The sequence below is a fragment of the Poecilia formosa genome, unplaced genomic scaffold (genome assembly GCF_000485575.1).
Source record: "Poecilia formosa unplaced genomic scaffold, Poecilia_formosa-5.1.2 Scaffold167, whole genome shotgun sequence".
NCBI classification, from domain to species: Eukaryota; Metazoa; Chordata; class Actinopteri; order Cyprinodontiformes; family Poeciliidae; genus Poecilia; species Poecilia formosa.
In genome coordinates this window covers 927,885-947,061 of record NW_006800106.1, presented here as the reverse complement: position 1 = coordinate 947,061, position 19,177 = coordinate 927,885, and the positions used below count along the sequence as shown (strand labels likewise).

Below are 19,177 nucleotides of genomic sequence, written 5' to 3'. Positions count from 1 at the left end.
TAATTGAAGATTTTATTTTTGGGAAATGTAAACCGAGTGAAGCTAAAAGTATGTAGAACAACACATTTACAGACAAATTCAAACCGTCATTTCTATAGTTTAGATGTCTGAAACCAGTCGTGAGCGGTTTTAACCACTTCTGTGTTCATTTATTTGCTTACCTTCTTTTAGGACTTCAGGATTGCTGTTTGTGCGAGCGGACTAAAGCTGCTGAGATGATGTCAGGCTGTCTTTGTGCTCCTTGTTCTGTTGACGAGGAGTCACCTGGTACCTGTACATCTGGAATCTTAATACTTCTCCTTGGTGACATTCTGCTAACGTTTGCATCATTAAGGCATCCGCCTGTGCAAATGAAACGGTCCCAGGCGTCCTTACAGTCTAATACAAAGGCTGGAGCGGTGACTTTGATAGCTACAGCCCTGTTCAGAGTGTTCTGCTCTTGCCTAATGAGAACAACCTTTTCTCTCTCATAGTTATTTGACCACATCGCCGACTGTCTGGCTAATTTTCTGGAGAAGATGGGGATAAAGAATAAAAAGCTTCCTCTGGGTTTCACCTTCTCATTTCCCTGCCTGCAGACCAAATTGGATGAGGTGAGCAATTTTGCACTCCTTTTACCGCTTTAAGTGATCATCACGCCCCACGTATCATTTCAGTTATGCCTAAAAGTCTGAGTCACATTTATTTCTTTAGATCTCACTTCAAAGGAGCCAGACTTTCCCTCAGTTTTAAAGTGTTCTTCTCTGCTTTCTGAAAGTCTCTAGAAGTCAGCTGCTATTTTTTTTAATATATATATTATTGTTGGTCTTCACATATAGCTGCTTTCTGTGGAGGCTTTTGAAGCCACTTAAGCACAAAGTGCATCTGAATCCAACAGGTAATCCAGCTGAACAAACAACTTAAAGTCACCTTTAAGGCTTTGAACATACATTTTCAGTAAAGTGAATCAAACTTGCTTTAGATGTACAATAGTTTGTTGCACCATGTCATGGTTTTTATTTGATTTGTTGTTTTCCTGTAAATTTGTAATTTTTTTTATTTGACCTTTTATTGAGAGATTAAGATTATAGTTAATTAAAACTAACAAAAACATTAAGAAAACAAATAAAAACATTAATTAATGGGGAAAAACTATAACTAACTAGAACTATGTTGTGTTTCTAAAACTAGTTGAAACATACTGAGAATATGGATATAATACCCTTCGTTTTTGTCTTCGTGAATCTATTTATTAGCCTTTTGAACTGATGTGAAATAAATATATATATATATTTTATTTTTCCCCAAATCACACAAGCAGTTTATGTCGTCTGTCAAAATAAAACTAAACTATAGTGGGGAAAAAAAACCTTTGCAGTGTAAAGTGTGTATGGGGAGTGTGAGTGGCCCTTAGATTGGGTGTGAGTGTGTTTGTGTCTGGATCTTCTCCGGCGGAGCCGTTTGGCTCTCCGCTGTAGCTCCCCACGGTGTCCACAGTCGGTCCTCACGGGCTGAAGTCCTGCATGTTTCAGTTCTCTGCCTGGTTCAACACACATGAATCGAATGATGGCTTGTTTCTAACACTGACATGCCGAAGCAATAGTTACTACCAGGGTGCAGGACACCAACTCTTTACTTAGGAGACCTCTGGCCTGGAGGCTCTGCACAGTGGCTGCTGGGTTGTTCCCCTGGGGTTTTCCTCTGCTCCTCTCTAGGTGGGGATGAGGGGTAAGGGGTACAGTTTTCTGATCTCCTCCATGCCTCCCTGAGGTCCTAGGGGACAAGTCTCTGTGGCTCCTCACACTACTACTTAACATTCTTATGTAGAAACCTTATGTGTGTGTAAGCAGCACACATGGACTCAAGTGTTTTGATGGACTCTATCTTAACCTGTTGTTGCCACTAAATAAATCTTGCATTTGACGATGTTATATGTGTATATAGGCCTGTCACAATAACAAAATTTTGCTGGACAATAAAGTATTCCAGTAATTATTGCAATAAATTATGATATTGTTGTTTTCTGGCTTTTAAAAAAAAATGATAGTTGTGTGTTTTATTTTCTCTGGCTCGTCAGCAGGCTCTGGGTTGAGCTGCAGATACGGCTGCGGTAGTGGAACCTCGGTGTGTCCAAACCTCTGTTCATTGTTGACAAACCTGAAGTGTTTCCATGCTTTTGCCCACTTCAGCTTTTTGAAAACTGGAAAACTCGCTCAGAAGTCATCAGAAGCTCCATCTGCTTTGTTGTTGCTCGCATAAAGGCACACACTCACAGACAGATGGACACGCACACACACGCACACACACGCACACACACGCACACATGCACACACTTCCGCAGGGAGGTGACTCTCTGCACATAGTAATTTGGAGAAAGTTTTTCATTTTTGACAATAATTTTTAAAGAAAATAAAACATAAAATAGTTTTTTGTCTAAAAGTATTGATGGGTTATTATAGACCCGGGATTTTAAAAGTGTAGGAGACCTGGCCTCCCCTTAGAGAGCAAATTGACAGCCACCCACACCCACACTACATTATTGCTATTATTTCTGTAAACTTTTTGTTGTACCTGTACTGATGTTCCACTCATAAATGTCTCTTTTAATGTTGTGGGATCATGCCAAGAACAATTTTGTGTTTTTTTTTTTCTCCTTTAGTCAAGTCTTTAGCAAAAACAACAAAAAAATATTTATCCAAAATGGGAACTCAAGACATTCAAGATCTGGAGATAAAAAGTTTGCCACTCTTGGCAGACGTTCCAAAAAAACCTGACTTATCAATAAGGTCAACAAAAAGTGCAGTCAGCACTTAGCAAATCAGATTCATAGTTACTAGAGACATTTCAAACTTCCATCTTTCATTGGATTAGACTTATAAAGTTTTACATCATTCACAAATTATCTCTTTCAATTACTCATTTACCACATGTTGCACACCAAACATTGTCATTGAATAAAAATATGTTCAATAATCATAGCGTAAACTGAAAATAAGCTCAGTCATCATAAGCACTTTGCTAACAATGCCACAAGCATTAGCATTTCTAACGATGTCATAAAAATAAATAAATGGATCAATGGTGGTTTAGTCAAACTGTTAGGGTCCCTTAAAAGATTTAGTGAAAACAATCAGGAGTCCCATTTCATGATCTAAAACAGTTTTATCCGAACTAAAAAAACCATAATCCACTATGGAGAAGTGGTAAAATAGACCAACCTTGACCTTAAAAGGGATCATGGCAGTAGAATTAACAACACTCAACAAAAGGATCCAAACAACCAGCGTGTCAACCAACCCACCGCTGAATTTGGTGCCTCTATGTCAAGTTTTCATCGAGTTTTGGAGTGGAAGAGGCAGACGGCTCCAGCCATGGACAGCCAATGTTTGTGAAGTTGGATTTGGTGAAGTTGACTAAATGTCCGCAGTTATTATTTTTTGTTTCCTGTGCCCCGCCTTTATTCACACTTGGAGAAGCTCTTTTGTGGGTCACATCTAGCACATTGACATACCGTATGTAGAGTTTTCCATACAGAATGTGATTCTTAAAGCAGAAACGACATGTGTCACTTTTTTCTCTGACGCTGTCAGAGCCTCAGTGCTGCTCCAAGCAGAGCCTGGCTTGGAGCAGCACTGAGCTTCTGCTGCCTGCCAGCAGCGACTTCCTCATCGAGACTGTAGGACTTCATTTTGACATCCTCAGGAACAAAAAAAAACATAAAAGGTTGAATTTACTCTTTAATATGAGATGACTCCTTTCACTGCAGAGTGCTCCTTCCAGGACCTGTCAGAACCTCCCCACAGAGCCCGGCTGTGCTCGTTGTCACCTTTTTAAAATTTTATGTCTGTTGCTGTTATTTGCATCAGTCGGTGAGGGTCTTCATCACACCTCACTGCGCCCCCAACCCACACACACACACGCACACACACACGCACGCACACACACACACACACACACACACACACACACACCCTCTCTCATCTTCACAGGCGCACACGTCAAACTTTGTGAGAGATGAACCCCCTTTCAAACCAAAGAGCTGAATGCTCCAAAGTAACTGGCTTGATACATAAAGCAAAAATCAAAGCACTAATTAATTATTCATCAACTTTTCTTTAATTTCTTTTTTTTTTGACAATGATTTTTTTTTTTTTATAATTTTTTTTTATTTTAAGTTTGGTCTTGAGAACAAGCCCATTTCCTGTTCTGGTTTATTTTGAAGTTTTTCTCTCCCTTTTCTTTTCGCCCTCCAGTCCTCAACAAGTAGACTTCATCTTGATGTGGGAGGAAATCAGGCAGGTTACTAGAGCTGTGAGGGTGTTTTCACCTTTCTTTCCTCGAGGAGCCTTTAGATTTTTTTTGTCCCACCCACAAGTGTGTGATTGATGTTTTGATACTTTTGAAGAAAAATGGCAACACAGAATGCTCCTGGAATAGTTTTCCTTCAGACTGCAGCCCATGCTCCCTGCTGCAGGGATGATGACTGGCTGGGTGTGGTGACCTGTCTGCTGGCACCTCTTATCGTTTTGAGAGGGATGTGAAGGGGTTGTAGTGGGCTACTACTATTACTACAGTTTCTCTTGTTGGGGTAGTTGCGTTGTGGCGGGTTTGTCCCTGATTGCACTGATGTGAAATTTATCCTCCGTTTCTGTGCACTCTTAGATGCAGGAATATACAAACACACTCACAGCTAATATCAGTGGAACCAGACAAAATCCTGCAGTTATCAAGCTTCAGATGGTTATTCACGTCTCAGCAGACAATTCATTTTCCAGCAAGTCAAAATAAAATAAAATTATAAACCGTTTTCGATGACTAAAAGACTAACAACTTCCAGCTGCGTTCCAGTACAAATGTTTACAAAACTGTGTTGATATTTTGCTGATGCTGAAAAAACACAATTGTCGGCGGCCATTTTACAGAAGAAGAAGAGCGATGGATTCAACATGTTCAAGTAACACATAACTTTTTATGAACTGTGTGATGCAGTGAGAGCTCTGGTGGAGCCGGCTTCTCACTGTTCAAAAACAAATGAAACCATCATCCTCCTGTCATCTTCTTTGTTGTTTTTGCCAGTAGTAACATCCAACTGTTGATCACGTGACTCGTGTGATGTGAAAAAGTGTTTCCATTGTGTTTTTACAAAATAAATCTACTTTGATATGGCCAGGAAAAAATCAAAACAAAAAACACCTCATTCTAGCGCAAAAAACTTTGTTAAAAAACAAGAGTTCTTTTGAAATCGTCATGTTTCCTTTTAAATTTATTTTTGCAATTTCATTTTGCACATTTATATGGTCAGAAAATGGCTAGTGACAGATGAAATGGAATTGGCTTCATCTAAGGTGTGATGGTTGTACAGGAAAAGTATTTTTCTGCATTTGCTACTGGTATGTCTAAGGATGAATGAGACACAACAGCTTCTTTAGGTCCCATTTAACTATTATTATTATTATTATTATTATTATTGCCATAATTGTTGTCATTACAGTTACAGTTAACTGGCTTCTCTTCTTCCTTTTGACCCTTTTCCTCTGTCCCTTGCATTCAGTTTATTATCGATTTTTCCGCCTGTGGCCTGTCCAGTCTGATGCGTAGCCTCCGTATGACGTCATTCTGTCATTAATTTAATAAAGTCAACGTACAACAAGGACATGCCTTGTTTTCCTCCTTTTCTAGAACAAATCTGCTCCAGAATCTGCCATCTGTACTACAAGGCAACCAGACCCTCCATCCTGTTGCTTTCCCAGACCATATGTGGCACAGCTTTTGAGCCATGAAGCTCTCTAATCTCTGATGAGCTCTTCTTCTTCTTCGTATTATTATTATTATTATTATTATTTCTTCTTTCCTCGCAATTATCCTCCTCTCATTCGGTTAGAAACTGTTTCAATATAGTTTTTCCTTGAAATCTGACTCGTTAGACAGATGCACTTTTCAAACTCAAATTTGTGTTGTGACTGGGAATCCTTTGGTCTAGAAACTGTCGTCTTCTCTAATGCGTTTAAATGTTTTCTGCACTGAAGTCTGATTGTTGCTGCATCTCATTCTGCAAACCTGACAGCTCATTGAAAACATCTTTCGAATTCATGGACAAAGTGTGAAGAGGAATTTTGGGAATTTTGCTTTGAAAACCAAGTTTTTTAAATCCACTGACACTTTGATGGTGAACACAAAAAGTTCTTGAACATTTTTTTCAAACTTTACAACCCCAAAACTCTGTATTTTATAGAGATTGTATTTAACAGATCACCACAAAGGTGTGGAATATTTCCAAGTAGAAGGTTTAAAATGTTTTTTGTAAAGAGTTGACTTTTTTTCTTGGGTGGTTTTCTACCTGCTTTGCACAACTAGAAACTCAAATGTTTGACCCTTTTTCTTTTCAGAATAGTTTGGGTTGGTAGCGTCTCTGAAGATAATCTCAGTGATCTTCAGTTTTTCTTTTTCACATATTGTTTATTTCATGTTATACTGCCACAACATGGCGGCAGTTTTAACAAATCAGTAAAAAAAATTGTTTATAAAGCTTATGTATTGCAACTTTAAGCTGCTAAGTAATTTCTACTTGGCACAAATGCTTGTTTTGAATTTCAGACTGAAACAACAAAGATGGACACAGGATTTCAGTCTATTCTTTGTCATATAAACTTATCTTATTTCAGATTTGAAGGCCAGAAGTTGCAAGTCAGGATGAATGAGAAGAAAATAGTCACCTGTTGTTTCCTGAAAATGCAGATCAAATTGCAAGAGTAAAAAAAAAATAAATAAAAATAGGTGCACAGGAAATGATGAAGTCATAGCCACTGGCGTGCCACTCAATGTCTTCGAAACCATTAATATGAAGAAAAATAAGGGACAATTTTTCTATCCAAATTCAAAATTGAATTTCCGGCTCCTTGTTGGGGCCCCGATCACATTTTAAGTCTGACGTGCCACATTTTCCTCAAAATGCCAACGTCAGACTCAAATAGTTCTCCAGTGAGCCAGAGCTCCATCGTCTGGCTCGTCATGGCAGCTGTACATGAATGTGGTGCAGTTGCTACATTTTGTCAGGTTCTAATTACATTTATTGCAGCTTTCGGTGTTCCAGAGTACAACGGCTCCACGACTTGTCTGCGAACTCTGAGCCCCTCTTTGTTTTACGGAACAAAAAGCAGCTGTAAAGTGATTCCTGAGAGTAAAGATGTTTACTATTGAAATAAGTTGAGATAAGCCTAAACAAACTGTGGTGGTAGAAAACTGGATGTTGTGGTGTGTTTCTAATTTTGTTATTTTCTTTATATATTTATCTTCGGCTGTCCTGCTGTCTGCAAAGCAAGTTTGCCCCTCAAGGACAATAAAGTTAATCTGAAAGCCTGAAAGTTTTGACAAAGCAAACCTGAAATGAGTCCTGACTCTTCTTTGTCTTTATCTTTTTTTTTTTCAGAGCGTTCTGATTTCTTGGACCAAAGGCTTCAGGCTGAGTGGAGTGGAAGGGAACGATGTGGTCAGCCTTCTGAGAAAGTCCATCAAAAAACGAGGGGTAAAAGAAAACAACACCTTTGGACACAAAACTGTTATTCCCAGACATGGGAGCGTTTCTCCAAAACGTCTGTGGGGTTTTGGGGGAATTGTAGTCGACCATTTTTACAGAACAGCTCTGGCTTCAACACGAACGACACACAGCTTTTTATGAACTGTGTGATTGTGTGAGAGCTTGGTGCCAGCTGCACATTGTCTGATTATTAAACCCAAAGCAAAATACAAGCAAGCATGTCCAGTCAGAAGAGGGTGTTGCTCAATATTCTAGTCGCCCCCCCCTTAAAGTTTTCGGTTGAATTGTTTGGGTTAAAGGTCACATTATGTAAAGATTTAAAATGTAGACATTCCTTTAAGTGTTTGAAAGTCACTAGAGCAGACTTTTTTCAGGAGTTTGTTGGCTTTCTACATCCGCTGGAGAATCCGCTGCAGATCAGCACATTCACTCTTCTTTTGAACTTTGAACATCCAGAACACATAAAGTGAAATCGAAGCGATCCAACTGCATACTAAATGTTTGAGCTCTGAGAACCTCGGGGCACGAGTCATGTTCAACCAGAGCCATTCTGTTTGTTCTGGGCCTGTGCTGCCATCAGAACCGACAGATGTATGTTACAGGCACGTCGTCCAGACTAAAAATGTTTCAGAGAGATCAAAAACGTCTGCGCTGCGGATTGAGGACACGGGACCCTCTCGTTTTGCCAGCCAAAAATGGTTCTGAAATGAGACGGAGCACAATTATACAGAACCGCTTGTTTATTGTGCAGGTTGCAAACTGGAGATTTAGTTTGAATATTGAGAAATAGTTGGGGTAGATGAAAGAAGGCAGTCACCGCAGGAGTGAAATGACTTTAGATTTTGTTTTTGACTTTAAATGTTCTGTGCAAGTGAAGCAGAGCTGCTGGCAGAAGTGAGTGTGTCTCAGCACGCCTCCTGTTCAGGTGGCTGATGACCAGCCAGACGCCTGCTGGGAACTTTAACACTCAGTCAGCAATCAATGATGCCCAACATCTGAATGTCAAATTTACATCAAATGTGGAAAATAAAAATCTGGAAGAAAAGAAAAATCCTAAAAGCCAAAGCGGCAGTATGTAACTTTTATAAAAAATAAATGTTTTTTGCATATTTTATAAAACTGTCACTGTGTTGTGCCGGTATGCTTTGAAACACATGATCTGATCTGTGAAAAGATCAGTCTGAGCTAATATTGTCACCTGAGGAAATGAACAAAACCAACCAACCATACACAGGAGGCGGGTCTTGGTGCTGTCAATCAACCTTGTGAATGCGCTGCTAAATGTGCTAATGGTGGAGAAACAATTAACTGTTACAGGAAAACCGTTTATCCGCCATCATCTGCTGGCGGGGAGAAACTGTATCGTAGCAGAGAGCAAGAGCGCACATGGGCATGATTGACAGCATTAAAGCCCGCCTCCCAGCTCTGATTTGTTGTTTCTAATTACCCCTGGGAAAAGGCACAGGAGTTAGATTTTTGCTATTCTTTTCACCACAGATCATCTGATTCATACCGTACATGACACGGGGACAGTTCAGGCAAAAATGTAATGAATAAATAAAAGAATAAATATCATCCAGCAACAACTCGTCATTGATTACAGAGATAACAGCAAATGTGGGCTTTTTGCCCCAACCCCATCCATCCACACGTTGCTGCAAATAATAATAAATGTATATATTTTTATATTTTATAAAAGATGCATCCTGCTGCTTAAGGTCGAAGCATTGTTTGAATTACCGTATTTTCCGCACTATAAGGCGCACCTAAAAACCTTCAATTTCCTCAAAAGCCGACAGTGCGCCTTATAATCCGGTGCACCTTATATATGGACCAACATTGAGCCACAACAGGTCTAGCAACGGACCTTATCACAGGGGCCGCGTTTCATTGGCTAATGCCCATTTCACGTCACAGCGCAGCTACCACGTGCGTGACTGTCTCACAAATACAAGCTACAGTAGTAAACACATGCTAATGTACATTGTGGACTAGCAGACCGGCAGAAAGTTTTTGCGTCAGGACTCGAAAAAGAATGGTTCTCCACTGTCGGTGGGGAATCTGCACAGGCGATGTCAGGCATCCTGATCGTATTTGTGAAACTAAAATTCACAGATTTCCAAAATCTGAAACGGGATGCCTAGGTTGGATCAAAGCTTGAGCACGACCGCATTTGCAGCTCAACCGTCGTGGGATCAATAAGAACAAAGGAGTGTGTGCTGGTGTAAATATTATTGATTTGTGTTTAGTGAATGAAAAAAAGAAAGTCAATAATTAATACATCCATTATGAAAATTTTTAGCCAAGTACAGCATAATGGCAGTACCGAACAACTTCTACACCTTGAAGCCTGTCTGTTACACAGTCTTGCGTTAGCTGAACAGATCAATATGCAATGTGTACCGTATCTGACATACATTAAAGATTTTATTTTACCTGAAAAGGCTTTTTACTAAACTGTAATCGTGTTAGCCACGCTAGCACCGAGTACAGTGCATCAGGCCTACGCACACTCAAACATCTGCCAACAACAGAAATCACTGATTTCGAAAGTAACCCTACAAACCATGAATGCCGACTTACACAGCCTTGCAAGAACAATAGGCATCAGTGATCTTATCCACAGCTATATTTGTGCTGAGGGTGTGAGGATCTGCTGTTTTCCTCATTGATCGGTAGCTTTTAGCTGCGACGCGCAGAATGTTGGAGGCATCCCGTGACTCAAACACCTTGATGTCGTCCAAAAAATGACATGAACTTGTTGGTTCCCCTGTCCATTGTCGTGGCTGATATTTTGTGAAAATCCGGCAGAAATGCTACGCTAATTAACTCAGATCGAAATGAAAGACGTCATGTTTACACAGACATGCAGTAGGCTGCTTACGTAGTTGGTCCACTATGGTAAGCAGCCGCCAACTTCTTTTTCCCCAGTAGAAGAAGTGCGCGGTGCATGCTGGGATAGTTGTCAGAACGCTGGTTTGTTAATAAAGTTTGATAATACATTTAAAGCCAGGGGGGAGGGGCAGGGGAACAGAGACGGAGACAGCGGCGGCAGCGTGTTGGTTGGTCTGTGTTACCCAGAAAGCAGTTGGGCATAATATCGCAACACCAACACAGTGAGTGAAACAACGACTGGGCCAGCCTACTATATAAAGTACTTGGGGGACCATATCCTTGTAAATGTGGATGTGTAATAATAGAGTATGAAGCACTGCGGTGCGCCTAATATACGGAAAAAAGTCCTAAAATAGGCCATTCATTGAAGGTGCGCCTTATAGTGCGGAAAATACGGTAAATATTCTGACATCCTCGCAGTTTTCGTTGTTTCTAATCAAGGTGTGTCTACATTTTTAATTTCATTCTCCAGAACCTCCAGCTTTAGCTCGTAAACAAACTTTCATTGCAGGACTTCGACACTGACATCATGGCAGTGATCAGCGACACGGTGGGGACCATGATGACCTGCGGCTTTGACGACCGTCACTGTGAAATTGGCCTTATAGTGGGTAAGTGCAATCTGACTGTGATTATAGGTAAAGTGAAGATGAAGGCCCTTCGACGTTCTGAGTTATGAAAGCAGAAATCAGGGAGGGGGAGAAAACCAAGTAGGCAATTTGCCAAGGAAAGAAAATCATTCTGAGGCGTTTAGGTCACTCTGGCTTCAAGTGTTCTGTTTGTATTGACTTCAAAATATCAGCATTTAGCAAGATTATAGATAATCTGCCGAGGCTATTCAGAGAAACTCGAGGGTGAAGGCTGAAATAAACCCAGGTCGTAACCCGGCCTGCCGCGGCCATTTATGTTTCTTCAACACTTTAACGTTGATTTAGCGCACACACACACACACACACACATACACACAGTGTTTGTCATTCAATCATGTTTTCTGCTGCATTTCTAAACATAACATCCAGATTGTTAAAAGCAGAAGGGAAGAAGGTTGAACTCGTATTTACATTCGCTCTTTCATGAATTTAATTGCATTTGCATGTTTTGCTGATCTGTTTACGCTTAACAACATGTTTTTTCCCTTCTTCTTTTCTAAAGAAATGCAACAAATAATGAAAAGGACTGAAAATATTCAAAAACTCTTTTTATGGCTTTTAAACATCTTATAACTAATTGTTAACCCACATTATGATAGAAATTGCTATCCATTTTGTAAATTAATTTACTACATGAAACATTTGGGTGCTTGCGACTGCTCTTAGATGTTTGGAGAGAAAAAAACAACAGATTTTTAGTGGAAGACGTTGCTGTTTGAATCGTTTCTTCTGGTTAATTTTCACACTTTTCTGATGCTTGCATGAAAAACCAAGTTCCTGATGGAACTTGTGTTGCGTGTTTGTGGCTATTTATTTAACTGCACCATGTAGGTACGTGTTACCAGTTCGAGGGTTTCCAAACTTTTTGTTACTTGGGCCAAAACTGTTGAGTCAGAAGTACTCGTGACAAAAAAGTAAAAATAAAACTAAAATCAAGTAAATTGTTTAATTTATGTTTTGTTTGTTTTTCTTTTTTTGTCTTTGTAAGGGATGGCATTTGTTGTAGATGCAAAATTTAACAAGGATTGTGCACATTTGCTGTATTAAAAGAAAGTCATGTAGTTTTCAGTTTCCTTTGGGCTCACAAGGTTTCTCCCAGTGTATCATAAGCCTGGCAGACCACCAGGCTTTACTTGTGCCCCCGCCAGGCTAAACCTTGCTTATTTTTTAAAGTCTTTTTAAAATGTTTGCATTTTTAAAGACTTTATAGTTGGTGTTCAGGTATTAATCTTGCAATCTTTCAACAGCACATAATTATCAAGTGATATTTTCAAATTTCTTGTCAACTTTAAACATTTTTTAACTCAAAAACACGATGGGCCGCTGGATGAATGACTGGCCTAGCACCAACCACCGGGCTTAGCAAGTTTTCTGGGGTAAATCTTGGCTCAGTTGAACAACAGGACTTGGATCACATTTAAAAAAAAATAGTTGCTATAATTAGCCAAATGTAACAAATGAAAAAAACAAGCAGATTTGGGTGCAGCAAAGACGGCCTTTCGGTAAAAGTGCCTGGATAAACGTGGCTCTACTCATTATACAAGCTCTGTTGTAAAAAAGACGAATACTTTGCCATACTAAACATTTTCCATTGTAAGAAAATATCGATAATTTTACCCTGATTAAAAATGAAAAGTCTCCATCTGCACGAACCACCCGCTCCAGATGGATCAAACTTAAGTCAATGTTGAACTGCAGTTGAGACAAAATCAATCCAAATGTCACAAATCTGCTTGTTTCCACCAGGCTAAAGAAATGAAATCCTGGATTGATTCCATGTCTCTTCTGCCAACCCAGCAGGCAATCAGTCCCGCTCTCATCAGTCCCCATTTCTAGTTAAATTGGCTAATGTGATGGAAAAAGGCAGACGGTGCTCACATCATTAAAGTTGTTCTTTCCAATTTTGGAATATTTGTTTGAAAATGACACGAACAAGGTCACGGCGAAGTGCATATTGTACTTGGACGACAAAGGTTCCTGTGAACAGCGCTTGTTAATTGAGGGGACGCCTGCAGGCCAGGAACAGCTGCACATCACTGCTGATTCTGAAGTTTCTGCCGTTGAGTTTTAACTCTGCCTAATGCCCCACTCTGAGGGCATTCAGGGAACGAGCTGCTACATATAGGAACATGCTAATGTAGAGGTATATTTCCATAATGAAATCAATAAAAAGTATTTTTTCTGCCTGTATGGCTCTTACTCTTTCTGTCTTTTGCAACGCTCCGGGATATTTAAATTTACCCAAAGTGTCATTTCACTTTGTTGCATTTTATGTGCTACATATTAGAGATTTACTAGCTGAAGAGGGGTCTCTGTGCTGCATCATATTTGAGCTTCAAGAAAAACAGGAAGTTATGGAAGCTCAGTTGAAATGCTTTGTTTAGTTTGTGTGTATTGGTTGGGGTCCCACTGCTGGTTTTGTCAGAAACTATTATTTCTTACCCTGTGTTTTGTTCCCCCCTCTGAATAAATGAACTTAAAATAAAGTTTGGATTTTTCAAATGGACAAAACCTAAAATAATAAGACGTTTTCCACATTTTGGGTGGAGGTGCTGTCTGTTATGTCATAAAACACAACATGCGAGTCACTCCTAACCTGCCAGCTCTAACTCCATAACAACACTAGCAGATGAATGTCGAACGTATATCGAGCCCAACACTGGGACAAAACTCAAACTCTGTATTTGATGATCCTATGATCAGTTTAATATAAAGTCAATTTAAGCAAAGACGAAACTTATCTCAATATGTCCAGATGTAAATAATGGTCCACAAAGTAGAGCTTCAACCACGTCAGACGTATTTACAGGGCAGTAATCTGTAGATGCTGTTTAGAACTGTATTATGTTTGTTAATCAGCCATCGTCACGGTAACACCATTTCTCTCCAGGAACGGGCACTAATGCGTGTTACATGGAGCAGATGAGGAACCTCCAGCTGATGGACGGCGATGAGGGGCAGATGTGTGTGAACACAGAGTGGGGAGCGTTTGGAGACGACGGCGCCCTGGAAGACCTGCGCACCGACATCGACCGGGAAATCGACGCTGGCTCGCTGAACCCTGGCAAGCAGCTGTGAGTGTCACTGAATTCATCACGGCAGTAGCTGCAGAATAAATATGCATAATCAGAAATCTTCATCTCCACACCGTTTTGTATATGTAGATTAATAATTTATGTTCTACAGGATTTTATTTTATTTTTTTAGAGCGTTACAGAAACAGTCTGGATTGTTTTTCCCTTTTCGACTTCGCTTTAGCTCTAAGTACTGACTAACCTTCTCACGGTCCTCATCCGTAACATCATTTACTGCTGAGATCAAAGCGTCAATCACAGTTACTGTCCCGTACGTTTGGGATGTTGGTCACTCAGTTATTGAGTTGCATGTGTTGTAGACTTCAGGCTTGGTGCCTTGCAACAGTCTTTATGTTGTCATGATCAGGCCCGTATCCCTCCACCAGCTGCATATAATGCATGACAGAGCATGGCCTTCAAACTTCCTGAGTTACAATCTGAACTTCCTCCTCTTTCAAGACCTAAAGCACTTAGTTACAAATTCATCCCAGCAGGGGAGGCATTAACTAAAACGATGCTGCAGGCTTCATCCTGGATGGTACATCTGACGTTCATTAATCCTCAGTAATCCTCATTGCAAGTAAACCAAGTCAAGTTGAGATAAGATTTGACTTGAGGGGCCAGTGGGAACGTTTCAATCTCCAGACACCTTAACTCCAGAACCACCAAGTGAGTTTATTTTGATTTGGGCTTAATCCCATTTCCTCTTAACACTGTAGGGCAGGGGTCTTCAACTCCACAGCCGGTGTCCTGCAACTTTTGGTTGTGTACCTGAATCAAATGGCTGAGTTACCTCTTCAGCAATGCAGTCAGGTTCTCCAGAGTCAAGCTAATGACCTGATTATTTGACTGGTGTGTTGAAGCAGAGACGCATCTGAAGGCTGCAGGATCCCAGCCCTCAAGGGGCGGACCCTCGCTGTAGAGAGTCCCTGACCCTTAGAGAGGACCAGTGTTTCCCAGCTGTTCTTCTTAAAGTGGTGGTGTTATTTATTTGCTGGGCACAGCAGTCATAGCATTAAGAAGTTGTCTTGGCATGCTGTTTGAAGCAGCCAATCAGACGTCAGGGTTTGTTGCATGTTATTGTTTGCATCCAGAAATTTCTCACATTTGCTCAACCGTAATTTAACTTGAATTGAAAATAATGCATAAAAACCATTTAGAACAACTCAGAACTACTCACTCTTCTTTTCTCGCTCGCTGTGTCGGCTATGCCTCACACAAGCTCATCACCGTAGCAACTGACTGACAACAATGCCACTAACGTGTCAGGATTCAACAACTAAAAACACTCAAACATTTCCCACACAGACCAGAACATTAAGTCCGTTACAGTTTTATGTTTCGAGGCTTGATGTTTATTATGTGACTATTAACATGTGATAGCTTTGGTCAATTAAATTGGTTGATTAGCTAATTTACACACCTGCTCTGCTGATGATCTGTCAGAGTTGGTGTGTGGATCGCCTTTTTTATTTTCTAATTAAACTGAAACACACATCACCTCTACATCTTTAAGTTGTCAAAGTCAAGATAGCATAACTGACCTATTTCCCCTGCTATTTTCTTTTTTAATTAAAACTTTTTCCTGACCTTGTTATGTAGTCATAGTGTTGACAATTAGTAGCAGAGCACTACAGTCCTATTTTCGTTTTACATATCACACATACATTTATGTTGACAACTTGACAGCTAACACCGGTGGTGGTCATTATGAGCGAGCAGCTTGTTGCCCTCCAGTAGGAAGCCGCGAGGCGGGATTTATGTGGTGATGTCACGCCGCCCACATCCCGCCCATCAGGTTTAAATTAATTCATGATGCACTTCAGCACAGGATTATAAAATAATTTTCGAACCATGAAATGGTTATAGCCGTTTTAAAAAATGAAATCGGTACCTTTAATTGACTCCTATAATGAAAACAAGTTTTTTCTGTTTAATTCCAGTTTAAAAAAATTAATAGCACATCCAAGCAACTATTTCACGAGATATTTATTGTATTTATCCTGTCCATAAAACACAATGCTTGTTAGAATACTAGCAATAAAAAAATTCTGTTAAAGTATATTAAGAATTTTTTTTTTTTAAATGTGATCAGTTTTTACTTAATTGCGATTAAATATTTTGTTGGTCCTTTTAGTTATTTTTGGCAGAATTTGTTTCTAATTTTCTTTTTGCCTTTCAGTCTGTCTGAAATGAAAGTGTAAAATTGCTTTATTCTTCTGATATAAAACATGCTGCTGTTGTGAAGCCTCCAAAATCTGATCACATTTACTGTAGCTGGATACATTCTGCTTATTTATTTATACCTCAGCTGGGAGGGTTTTATTTATTTTTTTAACTGTCAATTTGATAACGGCCTCCCACTTTACCTGTAGGCACTTATAAGCAAACAGTGAATACGGCACTTATACGCTCTATTAGTTTATTCCTTGTGGAAGAAAATTGCAAGGAGGGTAGCCTTGATAAGAGTGGGTTTTAAAACGCAGTCAGTTCAATTTAATATGCTCATCGGAGCGTTTTCAGGCTGTTCAGACTTTCAAATACTGACAAGAAGAAATGTAAGATGCAACAAATAAACAAACCTTCGCCTGGTGGATTGAAACCAATCCAACTCTGCCTCCTTGTTCTACTTGGAAGCAACTTGAAGTTCTTAAACTTTTTTTTGTATTTTTATTTATTTTACCATTATGCTGGGCAGCATATCTCTGCATGAAATATTCTAAACATTCACTGTCAGTCACAAACGACAACGGAGTCATCCACACTTGCTATATTCAGCATTAAATTACCATAGAACTTGCTCATTTTGTCTTGATACAACCACAAAGCTCACTTTTTGTTTGTGTTTTTGCAACCAGAACTCTGAAAGGTGTGATAGGAATTTTCCTTCAGTCGCTCTGACTTGATGCATTGCAGCAAAGTATAACAAAACAATGAAGTGAATAGAATTTAAATTTCCATTATTGTCCCTCAGTGGAGAAATTCACATGTGGTAACATCAAGTTAAAGGCAAATGGAACTACAAATTAGGTTAAAAAAATATCAAAACAGAGAAACAATAATAAGACTGTAAAGTAAGGACACATTTATAACCAGTATGCCAGTCAAACCTGAATTGTCTTTCACTCATCGCGTAGCTGGATATCTGGAAAAAAAAAATACATTTTTATGCGTTTTGGCCTTTCATGTACACACAAACTCTGTTTAATACCACTGAAAACAATTATTCATAAAAACTACAACTAAAGTGGATATTTAAGAAAACTCCATATTTGTGTTTTCGTGAGTAGACGGCAAAGTGGAGATTTAGGGCATTGTTTTGCATTTAAACAACTTTATATTCTAATATACTATTTTAAAGTAGTTCTAGCTATATATCTGACCACACAAACAAACCTCCTGGCGCTATGTTTAATTCGTAACAGGAAGTAGTAGCAATCTGATCGACTGACATTGTTTTTAGCTTGGAGCTACACTGCCCCCTAGGGGTTTGGCATGTTTAAAACCGTGCTTGGAGCATTTTGGTGCAGGTTTCATGTGGATGAAACCAATCCAGTGTGCACAATATGTATATTTTTAGTTTTTATAAAGACCTGGCTATGTGTGGACAGTGAGCAAGTGTTTATTTATAAATGTGGGGGGCGTTCCATTTCGCTCTTTCTGCTGTAATTCCTTGTGCTGCCTTTTCTAAACAAGACCCTTCGCCCCAAAGCATGTGGGTTCAAGTTTTGCGAGCCTGCACTGTAATTAAATTTGAAAGTCATATTCAGCTCTCACATTTTCTGTGAACGTCTTCTCTATAATTATGTATTTTAAAATCAGAATGGCTTAAAAAAAAGGTCGATTGGAGCTGTCCTTAAGAAATGCAGAAACATGCAGCTTTAATGCCTATTTAGTTATCTTTACTGGAAATGGAGCTGATGATTTGCCAGACACAAGGTGGATGTGAAGACTTGTGCGCCGTCCACAATAAGCACTTGTGAGTCTATACAGCATTCCTTAAATTAAGCAAGAGTTATAATTGATCATTTTATTTGCAAAGAAATGTCACCCAGATGGTATTTTTGTGTTCTCGCATCTTAATTTATTCTCTCATCTTATTAAAAAAATCTCCCAGACAGATGTCTTATCAGCATGTGTCATCACTAAAACATTTCTGATTCTAAATGTGAATTACCTTGCAGAGGCTGCCTTTTGGAAATTAAAGTGCAAGTGGAGAATATATTGAGAAGTTCTGGCATCATGAATTCGATCCATTTAGTTCAGACCAGATGTTTGCATACACCTGATAAATAAGCCACAAACACTTTTTTTTTTCTCAGTGTCTGAAGTTAAAACCGATCCAACTTCTTTTTTTTTTGTTTTAGCTCAGTGAGAATTACCAAAATTATTTCTGTTTGCTAGATGCCAGAAAACTTAACGAGGACGTTTGTACATCAGGGATAACTATCTTTTAAAATGTATGACTTGGGTCAAACCTTTTGGATGTCCTCCCACAAGTGAGAAAAAACTAGTTTGTATCTTTTTATTCAGTGTATGTAAATATCTGGTATTTGGTGTGTTTTTTGTCTGTACCTTTCTCAGGTTTGAGAAGATGATAAGCGGGCTGTACATGGGGGAGCTGGTGCGTCTCATCTTGGTGAAGATGGCCAGAAAGCAGCTGCTGTTCCAGGGACAGACCACGCCACAGCTTCTTACCTCTGGATGCTTCAGCACCAACTACATCTACGCCATTGAGAGCGACAAGTTAGTATTTGTTCGATGTTCTCATAAATGATGTCCAAATAAAAACAACCCTAAAGTATACAGTATGAAGGAATCGGTTCAATGGCTCTCGACAGTTTCAAGCTATTCATTCAACAACATCACAAACCTAGACAAGCTTGTGATGTTGTGTTATAGCTTCATGTAATTTTAGGTATTTTTCTAATGAATTTTTAAATATTTCTCATACATAAAAGATGAAAGACAATGCTGTTTGTTATTGCTGTTGTACCATGCAACAAAATGCAATAGAGAAAAAGATGAGAGTCAAAAAAAGTTCA

General features: G+C 39.4%; 1 protein-coding gene across 1 annotated transcript in view; it reads left to right on the top strand.

Annotated features, from left to right (window-relative positions):
- hk2 (hexokinase 2) overlaps positions 1–19,177 on the top strand; it is a 123,799-nt gene that overhangs the window by 43,794 nt on the left and 60,828 nt on the right. Inside the window, exons 4-8 of the mRNA XM_007564718.2 lie at positions 474–593; positions 7,406–7,501; positions 10,920–11,019; positions 13,949–14,132; positions 18,717–18,878. Coding sequence (XP_007564780.2) covers positions 474–593; positions 7,406–7,501; positions 10,920–11,019; positions 13,949–14,132; positions 18,717–18,878 — 662 coding nt within the window. The remainder of the gene's footprint in view (positions 1–473; positions 594–7,405; positions 7,502–10,919; positions 11,020–13,948; positions 14,133–18,716; positions 18,879–19,177) is intronic.